The sequence below is a fragment of the Candida tropicalis genome, assembly GCF_000006335.3.
Source record: "Candida tropicalis MYA-3404 genomic scaffold supercont3.4, whole genome shotgun sequence".
Taxonomy (NCBI): Eukaryota; Fungi; Ascomycota; class Pichiomycetes; order Serinales; family Debaryomycetaceae; genus Candida; species Candida tropicalis.
The window spans coordinates 121,132-134,214 of NW_003020056.1; the positions used below are offsets into that span (position 1 = coordinate 121,132).

The 13,083-nt window shown below is 35.3% G+C and overlaps 6 protein-coding genes and 2 non-coding genes across 8 annotated transcripts; 2 read left to right on the top strand and 6 right to left on the bottom strand. All coding sequences in view use genetic code 12, as the record gives it.

Moving 5' to 3' along the window:
* Positions 1-705: 705 nt before the first annotated feature.
* Positions 706-1,809, bottom strand: CTRG_03086 (uncharacterized protein; the record flags this gene model as incomplete). Its single annotated transcript, XM_002548743.1, has 1 exon — positions 706-1,809. One exon carries the CDS (start codon positions 1,807-1,809, stop codon positions 706-708), a length of 1,104 nt encoding a protein of 367 aa, XP_002548789.1.
* Positions 1,810-2,631: 822 nt separating this feature from the next.
* On the bottom strand, positions 2,632-2,705 carry CTRG_06392. Its single transcript has one exon. It is a non-coding gene; the product is annotated as a tRNA-Ile (tRNA).
* A 470-nt stretch (positions 2,706-3,175) lies between these two features.
* CTRG_03087 (DEAD/DEAH box helicase family protein) lies at positions 3,176-5,542 on the top strand (the record flags this gene model as incomplete). Its single annotated transcript, XM_002548744.1, has 1 exon — positions 3,176-5,542. One exon carries the CDS (start codon positions 3,176-3,178, stop codon positions 5,540-5,542), a length of 2,367 nt encoding a protein of 788 aa, XP_002548790.1.
* A 152-nt stretch (positions 5,543-5,694) lies between these two features.
* Positions 5,695-5,768, bottom strand: CTRG_06391. Its single transcript has one exon. It is a non-coding gene; the product is annotated as a tRNA-Ile (tRNA).
* A 711-nt stretch (positions 5,769-6,479) lies between these two features.
* Positions 6,480-7,244, top strand: CTRG_03088 (uncharacterized protein; the record flags this gene model as incomplete). The annotated part of the gene is made up of 1 exon (XM_002548745.1): positions 6,480-7,244. The coding sequence occupies one exon, from the start codon at positions 6,480-6,482 to the stop codon at positions 7,242-7,244; it is 765 nt and encodes a 254-aa protein (XP_002548791.1).
* Positions 7,245-7,273: 29 nt separating this feature from the next.
* Positions 7,274-8,734, bottom strand: GSH2 (glutathione synthase; the record flags this gene model as incomplete). The annotated part of the gene is made up of 1 exon (XM_002548746.1): positions 7,274-8,734. One exon carries the CDS (start codon positions 8,732-8,734, stop codon positions 7,274-7,276), a length of 1,461 nt encoding a protein of 486 aa, XP_002548792.1.
* A 1,315-nt stretch (positions 8,735-10,049) lies between these two features.
* Positions 10,050-11,345, bottom strand: CTRG_03090 (uncharacterized protein; the record flags this gene model as incomplete). Its single annotated transcript, XM_002548747.1, has 1 exon — positions 10,050-11,345. The coding sequence occupies one exon, from the start codon at positions 11,343-11,345 to the stop codon at positions 10,050-10,052; it is 1,296 nt and encodes a 431-aa protein (XP_002548793.1).
* A 305-nt stretch (positions 11,346-11,650) lies between these two features.
* CYS3 (cystathionine gamma-lyase) lies at positions 11,651-12,850 on the bottom strand (the record flags this gene model as incomplete). The annotated part of the gene is made up of 1 exon (XM_002548748.1): positions 11,651-12,850. One exon carries the CDS (start codon positions 12,848-12,850, stop codon positions 11,651-11,653), a length of 1,200 nt encoding a protein of 399 aa, XP_002548794.1.
* Positions 12,851-13,083: the final 233 nt, after the last annotated feature.

The window sequence follows — 13,083 nt, forward strand, 5'->3', positions numbered from 1 at the left end:
CACTTTTGATTTCTTATCGATTTATTGAAGTAGTGTGTGTCTACATACACGTTTATTGTCTCTTTGTCTTTTTCAACTTTGTCCATGCCTGTGTATACCCTTTTCCCGCCGAAAGGAGGGGCCGTAGTGTACCACGACAGAAAATAAAGAATGAAAAATTTTTTTTGTTTATTTCTTCAAGGTATTTTTTCCATATATAGAGGTAAATGCATGTCATCATACTTCTTGGTGAAATCACGGTTTGTAGAAAGTTCGTAGAATGGGTAGTGTGGGTAAAATCATGATTACCAAATAGAATATTTGCTCTTTGACATACGAGGAATTTCATTTCTTCTCGTTGTTGAAATTGATTATTCGTACTAGTGGGAAGCCTGTATTTAGTCATCTGTTAAAATGAAATGACTTTGTTGAACCACCAGAAGTATGATGACGTTCGTTCTTGAACGAAAATGATTGAAATTTTCACCAATCACCATGGATTGTTTTCTTTTTGCTTTGTCATTCTTACAGTTGCATTAAGGATCTAGAATTCACCATTTTGTAAATTTCTTTCCCAAAACTGCAAAATTAAAAAACGTCCAGCTAGGGTGAAATTGAACTTAATGAGCCTTGCTTTTATATTTCTATTATTAGATAGACGGAATTGTACATTGGTACGTGTGGATTTATCAAACGTGTGTGTGTGTGTGTGTTTATTAAGAACTCCTACTTACAAATTTCAAGTACCAAGTGTAGATTATTCAAAGCAGCTGATGCAGATTGTATTTCATTTTTTTCAGCTAATCCAGTTCCTATTTGTTCAACCAACTGCAAAGTCTCATTTGTCAACTTGGCAGGCTCTTCCGGATTGGCTTCGTTCGTAGCCAAATATTCACAAACAGTAGCAATAATATCACATCCTACTTCAAATCCAACATTTTCTTCTCCACCTTCTTTGACACTGTTGAAAACATTACTCAAGACTTCTCTCATTAATTCCTCTTTCTTCAATTGGTCAGTTGGTTGTAAAACAATTTCCACAAGTGAAAAATATATCCCATTGTAATAGATTCTTGCTGTAGGTGTCACTGATTCATTACCTGTCAAGAAATTCGACACTTTTTCCCAGTTGAAGGTGTGTATCTTTTCCACAAATGCAACGGATTCAGTTGATAATTGATAAATAAATTCTAACAAAGTATTAAGTAATCCAGAAGATATCTTCAATTTCCCATCTACATGGTTATCAATGACATTTAAAATGAACTCAAGAATTGGATCAATTCTACTGAAAATAGCATCAAATATTTCTTCATCCGCAGTTATCAACATAATGATTAATGCAAATATATTCTCGGAAAAATCAAACAACAATTGAACTTTAGATTTGTCCTTTTCCTTTGCAACTCCATTTTCAATCAAGTATTTGAATGAAGTATTTATCTTTTCCAAAGCACTTTCAATGGTGGTCCAAATATTATTTTCCCATATGAATCTAATCACATCGTAACCTTCTTCAATAGCCAAGTTTCTTAACAATCCAAACGCCTCCACTACAATCTCATCATTTGAATCATTTAAGCATGTTTCCATAACCACAGAAATAATATCTTCTTTCAACAACATTTCTCTCATACGTTGATCTTCTGCCAATACATTAATCACACCAATTGCCATGGATTTATCATTTGGTACTGCTGATTTTAATTTGGAAATAAGTGGTAAGATTTTTGATTTACCAGAACCTTTCACCTCATTTTCTAAATCTGGATTCGACACTGGATTATGTCTAGCTTTTTGATTTCTCTTATTTCTTCTATGTTTACCCATGTTTGATTCAGTTATTGGTGATGAGATGGAGATGTATTTTTTTTTTTCAAGATGTTTTTTTTTTCATTGTTTTTGTACTCAACTCGACAAGACCGACCACACTTCAAAATTCACTGGAACGAATCTAACAGAGGCTATTATGTCATCTATTCATTAGGTAGAATAAAATGATAAGTTTTATTATTTCCTTGTATATATGTCAATTCAAAAAAATTGTTAAATGATGTCACGTGATATGTACTACGTTAACACAATATACAAATACTTGAATTATACTAGTTTTGGGGGAAATTTTCTAAACCTGTGATTAATTTTGAAAAACCCAGTTGAGAAAAGACTTCAGTTGGTCTTCCCCGCGTCATAGTCCGCCTTTGTATCTATAATATCTTTTTATTGAATGAATTGTTATGGCTCTTCTTAAACCAACAAGTTTCACTTTCTTACAATTGGACATTGTTTTAACATTGCAAAGTTTAAAGATGAACAAATAACAATGTTATCTTTAAAAGATAAACGCATATATGGATATAAACCAGAAGAATAACACGTTGTTGACCATAGGATTTTCATAGAAAAAAAAGTGTATCCACACATTTATCTAATTATTAGAGTTTGAGTATAGTTTATTGTACACAGTTTTCATGATAGATAATTGGCTCCTTCTTTTTCTCAAAAATTGACAAAACCTTGAGCTGCAAAAAGTCAAAAATAAAAAACTAATAATGAAAGCAAAACTCTTTCTGAATCGAGTTTTCTAATAAAGAAGTTGTTCCACTTGTACATTAGCAAGTATACCCAAATGGTGGGTGGTCAAAAAATAAATGGTCCCTAGCAGGATCGAACTGCTGATCTTGGCGTTATTAGCACCACGCCTTAACCAACTGGGCCAAGGGACCAATCCAACTGTGCTACTGAAGCTGTTGGTTGTAAGTTGAAGTCAACATCGCTAGGTCTATTTGCCGCATATGAAAGGTTAAACATCCTTAATAGTTGCAAAAACAAGGTTTTATCAATTCTTAGGAACTGAGTTGTAAAACAAAAAAAAAAAGATACAAAGAATAAAAAAAATTTTATCAACTCTTGGTGTTTACCACAACAATATATGCTTAACTTTCAATTCTGATAAGATCCTCAAGTTGTATCAACATAAGTTTAAAGTTCATTCTCTGAAATTGGAATAAATAAAAACATTTGATAAGATAAACATGGGATTTATCCCTTTAAACTCTATTCACCCCTTATTCTAGGTGAGAGTTTTCTGCTTACGTATCCCCTGCAAATCCTATTCCTATAAATACATAAGTTTAATCTGAAATTTTTATTGAAACAAAAATAAAACTACTTTCTTCCACCAACCAGACCGACCATGGCTATCAAATGCTCGACATGTCACCAACCATTTGACCACTATGATCAACTTGTATTACATATCCGTAATGCAAAACATTTACCAGGAAAACTAGAGAATCAAATAAATATTGATTACCAGAAAGAGATTGTATGTCTTGCTCTGAGTTTTGATAAATTGCTGGTAACTGCTGCTTCTAAGAATCCATTGAATAATCAGAGTGCAAGTACTCCATTGAGAAATGTTGAAACCAACAAAACTAATGCTGTGGGCATCTTTCCAAACCACAAAAATAAATCGCGAAGCAAAAGATCGAGGCCCAATGGTAACAATCGGGCCGGTGCTAAGTCTGCTGATAATGACACTGATGAGTTTGTGAAATCGTATATCAAGAAGTTTTTGCCAAACAGTAAACCAAAAATCAATTTTCATTCAATGACTGAATACAGCCGTCACTTCACAACTTTATCATTTTTGCAGGATATTACTGATAATCCCAGAAATATTACAGATAAAAAAGACTTTAAAATCATTTGGAATGAAGAACAAGCCTTGAAAAACAAAGAGTATCAAATTATTTTAACTAGCGAAAGTGAATTGGTAAAGAAAATGCAGGATCCAGATATGCTTCACCTAGTAAGTAACCCGTTTATTTATGAGCTGACAATATTTATGTTTAATGAAATTGGTCAACTCTGGGCTGGCTATGTTTATCGCGATGAAACTATCAAGGATAAAAACACCCAAATTAATCACATTAATTTAACAATTAAACTTTATGATTGGAATGACAAACCATTACCAAGGGGTCAAGATACTTGTGGATTAAAAATCTATCCTGCTTCAGTTCAAGTAACCAGAATGTTGAATGCCATGCATTGTTTTTCAAATACGATGCTAGAAAATATTATTTTGGGGAAGAATCCAATTTATATGGATATCTACAATAATTCTACGGTGGACAAGCTTGAAAATAAAATGTTGAATGAATCACAAAGACGTGCAGTGTTTACTTCTTTATATAATCCAGTCACATTTTTGCAAGGACCACCTGGTACCGGGAAAACTTCTGCAATCTATGAAATAGTGGTTCAATTATTGCAGTCAAACGAATATCCTATTCTTGTTACTGCTGCATCTAATGTTTCTGTTGATAATATTGCAGAAAAGTTAATGAAGTCCCATCCTGAAACTTTAATAAGAATTCCTGCTACTCAAAAGCTTGCAGAATATGATAGGAAACATCCATTAGCAAGTATTTGCTTGCATCACATGGTATACGATCTGTTGACCCCGGAACAACAAAGGATTGCTGATAGATTGTATCATAAGGATGTTGCTTCAATAGATAAGTGTGAGTTCGATAGTTTTTGCAATGCTCGAAAAAAGAAGTCTATGGAAATCCTTAGTGCCCATAAGGTAATTTTTGCAACAACCACAGTTGCTGGTGGTGGTCAGATAAAAAGTTTACCTCAAGTCCGTGTCGTTCTTATTGATGAAGCAACACAATCAGCTGAACCAGCTACTTTGATTCCATTAGCATTACCTAGACTTAAAAAAGTTGTTGTTGTTGGTGACGATAAACAATTGAGTTGTTTGTCAGAAATTAAAAGCCTCTCAATGTCCATGTTCGAAAGACTTTTGTTGAATAATACTTGCGCCAATCCATTAATGTTAGATACGCAGTATCGAATGCATCCACAAATAAGTGAATTCCCAAGACTACAATTTTGCAAAGGTAAATTGACTGACGGTATTAGTTCTAGTGAAAGGCAAGAAATAGGAATCACCCATCCTTTATATTTTTGGGATACTGATGGAGATGCCCCTGAATCCCCTATCCAAAATAAAAAGAAAGCTGACAAGGGCTTCACATATGTAAATCCTTTTGAAGTTGCATATGTTCAGCTGGTGTTACGTACTTTGATCCAAGACAAAAAGATAAATCCATCAAGAATAGGAGTTATAACATCTTATGCGGGCCAGCGTGATGTCATATCATCAAATTTACTTCAGGATCGTATAATTAATCCAGATGCAGAAAAATTGAAACAAGAAGTAGATCTTGTTAATCAACGAGTCAGATCAGCCAAGGGAGCTACAATCAATTTTGTTGCAGGTATTATGATTGCAACGGTGGATGCATTTCAAGGAAGAGAGAAAGACATTATTGTAATGTCTTGTGTCAGGTCAAATGTGGATGGTAGTATTGGTTTCTTGAAAGATGAAAGAAGATTGAATGTTTCTTTGACCAGAGCCAAATATAGTATGATCCTTATTGGAGACGTTGAGTGTTTAAAGAGAAGAGGAAAAGTGTGGAGAAATTACTTTGAATTTTTAAAAACCAAAGGTGCAATCCATAAAGAAACAGAGTTTGTATATTAGTTAGTATATTTCTAATTGTGCAGTGAGTAATAATAAATTGGGAGAATGTTATGTGTGAAATGATCCACTGTTTCTGTATTGTTCCAAAAAAAAAAAAATAGATGAAGCACATTACAATCAACCTGACTTACGCGGTGCGAGAAAAAAATAAATGGTCCCTAGCAGGATCGAACTGCTGATCTTGGCGTTATTAGCACCACGCCTTAACCAACTGGGCCAAGGGACCAATCCAACTAAGCTATTGAAGCTATTGGTTGTCGGTTCAAACTAAGATTAAAAATCAGAAATATCTTTCAAAAGAATTAGTCTGATATCGTAATGCTAGCAAAATCAGTTATAAAGTCTCCTTTCATGAGAAGGTTTACTGTGATTCAAAATAGAACACTAGTTTAACTGTTAACAATCTCATCCATCTTCTTATCTGGGTTTAGAGATTTTGTTTTTGTTTGCAAATTGGTGCAAAATATTAATTAAAATTACAGACTACATGTGGTTTCCAAACATAGGTTCATTTTTCTAGCACTAGTTATATTTGTAGAATAGAAATTTACATAAACTTATTATATTTAGTTAAATGACAAGAATCTAATCTTCGATGTTTGTTCGATCGAACTCATGTTTCGCCAGTGACACCTATTTTTTTCAGTTCTCTTGCTTTTTATTTTTATTTTTTTTTTTTTTTTTTGCAACAGATTACCTTTGTTGAATACCACCACCCACAATGACAATTCCATTTGTAGAAATAATCAAATCTGGTGCATATTTCTATCCCTTTAAAGTAAGTGAAACACATTGTTATTTACTGTTGTATCAATTAAAGCCAAACTAACGCCTTTACTAGGGACTATTATACTTTATCATTCACCCTGCTATTTGGCCATTTTACATTACTATATTGATTCCACAACTTACCTTGACACTTTTAATCTATTCTATAATGTTTGCTTTAGTGTTTCCACCACAAGCCGTAATTTACACTTTACTCATGGGGCCATTGGGAGTGATTGGAGCATGGTACAATTTGATCCTGCAAGCAAGTACGTTATCCATTTTTATTGTAACAATTTCCCTAATGCCACATATACAGAGGGTAGCCTATGATGCTGTATTAGTACGTGAATGCTCTGAAGATGTGGTTCTTATGGGGAAGTTACGAAGATACAAGAAACTCCCATTACGAGTTCGAGTCTCCGAATATTTGAAAGCAATCTCAGATCTCTCTATTTTTCCGTTTCTGTTGCTCAAATTACTTGCTTTTGGGTTGATCTATTTCATTCCATTTGTGGGTCCATTGATTGTTTTATTATTCCAGTCTTCTAGACGTGGAGTCAAAGCTCACGGTCGATATTTTAAATTGAGAGGTTTTCTGAGAAGCGATACTCGAGAAATACACAAGTTGAACCGACCAGCCTATATGGGATATGGCATTGTTGCATTGTGGCTCGAGCTGTTTCCATTTGTAAATATGTATTTTATGTTCACCAACACTCTAGGGGCCGCATTATGGGCGGTGGATATCGAAAGACAAGAGAAACAAGCGGCTGAGAAAAATGCCATCCAGTTGCAACCGCTTACCGCATTGATTGATACAGATTCTAATGTAACTAACCAACCACGGTGCGCCATAACGATGATGGAAACACCAGAAACACCGACACTGCCTAAAATTGATCAGAAAAATGAAGAAAAAGCCAAAGTCTAATAGTATATATATACTAGTTTCTATTACGTCTAATATAAATAAATATTATCAACACATCCAAATCCTGCAGCAACACCACCTTCATTGCTAGTGCTAAATTTGGATCTCAATAACCAACCGGCATTCTTGTTGGTTAATATTTCGCCACTTTTTTCATTGAACACAGTAGTACCAAAAATTCCTAATTCAGAAATAATGTCTTCATGGAAGATTTCGCCATTTCTAATGAGCTTGTTCTTGTATAATGGAGGATTAATCAACTCCATTAATATGTAAGCACCCCAATCTTTCTTGTCCAAACTCTTCAAAAATGAAGGAATATTCTCTTTGTACACATTGTTACCACCACCTTCTCTTTGAGGCTTCAATACAAAATGTTCTGGTTCTTCAAATGCCAACTTGATTGCCTTTTCACTTTCTTCATCAGATTCATCCAAGGAATAGATTGCAACAAAAGTTGATAAAATTTTCTTTAATTCTTCATCACTTGCATTAGGTAAAAACTTTGAAACCATCTCCTTTTTGGTTAATATTTGTTGAACTTTTTTTGTTCCCGACAATTGTGTCAACACAGATGGACATTTGATAGCCAATGTATCTTCTAATAACAATCTAGCATTCCATGTCTTGGTTGGGTTTATCTCGTAATCGCTTGGAGCATATCCAGATCTATAATAAACAACTGATACTTCATCCATAGTAGATTTGATGTACAACTTATCTTGACTAATCGTAACATGATCTTCAACTTCTTCTAATGTTAATCTAACAGATCTAATACCATGGTTATTGAACAATGCATATTCAACATGTCTCTGGTCAAAGCTGTTTCTTTCATTTGGTTGCACAATGAACAACACAATTGTGGAAGAATTATTATGACCATTGTTGTAGTAATAATTACCATCAGCTAAACCTTGAGCCAATTCCTTAATTGACGGTGATACAGGGATTTCTTCCTCATCATCATAATACTTGTAATTGTACTTGTTGTCATACTGACCAGATCCATTCAAATATTGATGTAATTGGCCAATTTTGGTTGACAATCCACCAAATGATACACTGACAGTGTTGAATTCAATTTGCTTGATCTCATTAGTATCTTGGTGTACCATATAATCTGATCTAAACAATCCCAAAGATAATGGTTGGATATTTTTCAGTTTCTGATAAACTTCAAATAACTTTCCTGTAAAATCGGCGTCATGTTTTGACAACTCGCCAAGAATCGATAAGAACCACTCCTTGTCTTGTGTTATCACATTTATATACAACTCATGGAACAACTTCTGAACCTCTTGTGCTCGAGTAAAGCTTTCCTTTGGAATCGGAGTAGGAAACAAGGTGATTGGTGCTGTGTTGGCTTGATAACCTTCAAAATCCGGTGGATACATGACTAACCCGTTACCAAGTGTCCATTGTGATAAATTGGTTACAAGTTCCTTCTCTTGTTCAGCAGTTAATTCAGGAAATGGTTTAATCGACATGATATGTTATTCTTTTGTTTTTTTGTAGAGGATTAAATGTATACTTTCCATGTTGACTTGACTTTCATCAGTATCTCACATATCCCACACTTTTTGTCCGACACCCACAAATCGAACAACGATTGCGTCGTTGCAGGTGCGCACTTTACTTTCTCAATTACAGTCTTCTCTCTTTTTTATGTGCGTAACATTTGTCAGCAGCTCTCTTTCTCCTAATTAGGGAATTCAGAATCACGCCGCAAGTGAGAAACAACAATCGCATCCACTATAGTCAAGATCATTACGACCTGGACCTCCCCTATGCCTGCTTTGACCAAACAAAGAATAAATCCCGTTAGATGGACAACAGTCTAAACATGATAAACTTCCTAGCGTATCATTGTCAAGAATAGGTTTTATTTGTTGGTGGTACTAACGATTAAGACTCAAAATTTTGTACAAATGGTAGCGTCATTAGGGCTAAAGCCCTAACTGAGATTTGTGAGTCGTACACGCAAAATCATCCTTGCGAACTAACCTCAATCTTGGTGGAAAAAAAAAATTTAGGACCCACGAATATTTACTTACTAACGTACCACTTTATTCAGTTAATCAACGACAGTACATAACCGAAAAGTATGTGAAAGAGGATATAATAACGAGAATTCAGATGGATTAATTACAGGAGAAACTATTGCAAAATTTCAAGATACCTACTTTATGGACATTTCGAGTAATGATGCAATTTCAATTTTCCAAATGAATCCATAATTCTAGAGAAATCAGCATGATTGAATACTAACTGTTTTTGATTCTAGTGAAATACTTAGCTGCTTACTTATTATTGGTCAACGCCGGTAACGCCACCCCATCTGCCGCCGATGTCAAAGCCGTCTTATCTGCTGCTGACATTGAAATCGAAGATGAAAAACTCGAAAAATTAATCTCCGAATTGGAAGGTAAAAACGTCGAAGAATTGATTGCTGAAGGTAACGAAAAATTGTCTTCTGTCCCAACTGGTGCTCCAGCTGGTGCTGCCGCTTCTGCTGGTGCCGCTGCCGGTGACGAAGCTGCTGCTGAAGAAGCCGCTGAAGAAGAAAAAGAAGAATCCGATGATGATATGGGTTTCGGTTTGTTTGATTAAGCGAACTGCTAGCTTTAATAGGGTGCATCAACATATTTTCATGTATTTTATTTTTTTGTTAATGTAAAATAATAATAATATTTAAAAAGAATAACAACATTGTTGGTAAAGAAAAACAGGTACTAGATATAAAAAAAAAAATTCAATATATACTTATTTTGGAGATTTGTCTAGTTACTATTATTTAAGTCTCTATAACTCGTCAGCAATGGCTTTTCTTAATCCCATTGGATTACCAAATATTTCGTGTCTTGCAGTAAGCATGAACTCATCGAAGTTCTTATCATCCTGTGAATAGTCATCTCTTTTCTTGTTTTCCTTTCGAAGTTCAGCTTCCTTAGCCAACCATTCAATGAATTCATTTGTAGGTTTCAAATCCTTATTGTCCTGGTGCAATTTGGCCAATTGATTGAAATATTGTTTAAAGTTATCTTGATCAAGTTTATTTCCAACAAATGAATTTTGGATAAATTTGGAAACTCGAGATTCTGGATCTTGGTCTTCGAGTGATCGTCTGTCATTTGTTACAGGAAACAATTGCAAGTCTTCCAAGATATTACTTGCTCTAGTTTGTGACTCAACACCAAGATTAGGGAAGATTTCAATCAAATTATCTAATCCCGAACTATGATCGAATGAAAAATATTCTCTTGTAAAATGGCCGTTCTGAGATAAGGCCTGAATTATACCCAAGATTCGTTTTTGTAAAACATCGTCTTTCTTAGATAACTGACTGAATAAATTGGTTACAAAGTCTCTGTCAAAATTGGACAACAAATTGTTGATAGCTTCCGGGTTGTTTCTTAAACTGGAGCCCATGATACGGTAAGCCTTTTCTTCTACCTTTGCATCATTAGCAGTATCAGCTATGTTGAGAAGACTTTGGAAAATGTTCTTATCAGTAGTTAACTTCTCCCCAAATTCAATATCGTGACTTAATTCTTCAAGGGTATCTAATGCGGTGTTCAACCTGTCCATATCGCTTGCATTTGGCTTGTATCCTTCCACTTCCAACGAGGCAGAATCAAAATCATTCAAATCATCCTGATTAACTCTTGAACGGTGTGAGTGATCTTGTTTAACTTCAGGATGTTTTCTTTCATGCATCTTCTGTAAGTTTTCTTGGATAGCTTCATTGGAATGATCCTGAACTTCACCATCGACAACAAGTTCCTGGACAGGAACTTCATCCTTTATATCATCGTCCATTAGTTTAGCTTCTTTCTCTAAAGTATCTATGTTCAACCTTACGTGTAATCCAGGAGGAATTTCTTGACCTTCTTTAATAACTTGCCACTCTTTAGTTGGAACAAAAATCTTTGGATAACAATCTAATGGATTCTCGGGATCCGGACAAATTAATTCTTCAGCGGTATCTACTATCAGAGCTCTGATTGATAGTAACTGAAATGCAATTATCACTAACACAGAAAACTTCATATATGTGTGTATATAGTTGCTATCAAAAGAAAAAGGCAGTTGATACATGTGAGTGGTGTGAACGAGAAACTTTCAATTCGTGGCTACTTTTTTTTTTCTCTCTCTGGTCTGTCTCCGTTGTTGTTACAATTCTTCTGTGGATGCGTTTTCTTTTTTTGTGCCCTTTTTTTGTGTGCATATGTGGGTGGGTGTGTGTGTGGATATGGTTGCGAAAATCTTGCTTTTGGAACTACATGGAAAGAAAAAGAAAAAGTTTTGCATGCTTACAAGTTTATGGTTTCACAATTAACGATTATTTATCCTATTATACATATACAAATATATATTACAATTTAGTGATTTATTGCCATCACTTAAGCAGAAGTAGCCTTTTCTAAAGCTTGTTCGATATCTTTCAACAAGTCTTCAGTGTCTTCAATACCGACTGAGACTCTGACCAAGTCGTCAAAGACACCGTTTGATTCTCTTTCTTCCTTTGGAATACCACCGTGGGTCATAATAGCTGGAACTTCAATCAATGATTCAATACCACCCAAGGATTCAGCCAAAGTAAATAATTTAGTAGAAGAAGTGAAAACAGAAGCACCTTTAGCACCACCGGCAATTCTGAAAGAAATCATACCACCACCTAAACCATCTCTTTGTTGACGCAAAACAACGTCGTGGTTCTTGTGTGATTTCAAACCTGGGTAGTTGACTTTCAAAACACCTGGGTGTTGGGATAAGTATTCAGCAATTTTTTGAGCAGAAGTGGAAGCTTGTCTGACTCTCAAGTGCAAGGTCTTCAAACCTCTGTGGGCCAACCATGAATCAAATGGAGATGGAATTGATCCAATAGCATTTTGCAAGAATCTGAATCTTTCGTGCAATTCGGAGTCATTGGTGGCCAAAACACCCATAACAACATCGGAGTGACCATTAATGTATTTGGTAACAGAGTGGACAACGACATCAGCACCGTGGGTCAATGGGTTCGAAAGGTATGGGGACAAGAAGGTGTTGTCAACAACCAATAAAACTTTGTTACCGGTTTTGGCTTGGTGGTCAGCCAAGATGGATTTGACTTTGGCAATATCAGTAACTTGCAAAGTTGGGTTGGATGGGGTTTCCAACCAAACCAACTTGGTGTTTTCTCTTAAAGCACCTTGTAAATCTTCAACCAAATTACCAACAAATTGGGCTTCAACACCGTGTGTGTTAGCAACTTTAGTGAAGTATCTGTGGGTACCACCGTAGACATCACCAGAAGAAACAATGTGAGAACCAACTGGCAAGGATTGGATAACCAAGGCAGTGGTGGCTGAACCAGAAGACAAGGCAATGGCGTATTTGGCGCTTTCCAAAGCGGCAACAGCAGTTTCAAAGTTGTCTCTGTTTGGGTTAGCAGATCTGGAATATTCGTAAATACCCAATGGTTTAGATGGTTCGGATTGACCGAAAGTGGTAGAAAGGGAAATTGGTTCAATAACAGCACCGGTAGTTGGGTCAAGTGGAGCACCGGCGTGGACGGCGTTAGTACCAAATGAATAGCTAGTAGTAGATTCGATAGTCATGTTATATTAGTTTGCAATGGATCAAAGGAAAATGATAAAAAATTGGGATGGTTTGAATTCTTGAAATCAAGGTTATAACTTAAAGCAAAAGGTTGGACTTTATACTATTAAAATGTAAAAAAGGTTGGACTTTAAGACGTTGGTAGAAAAAGAAACACTCAACTAAAGAAGAAAAGGACTCTGCCAAAAAAAAAAGTCTTGATGCCTGGCATTGTGATGCTTTATATACCTTG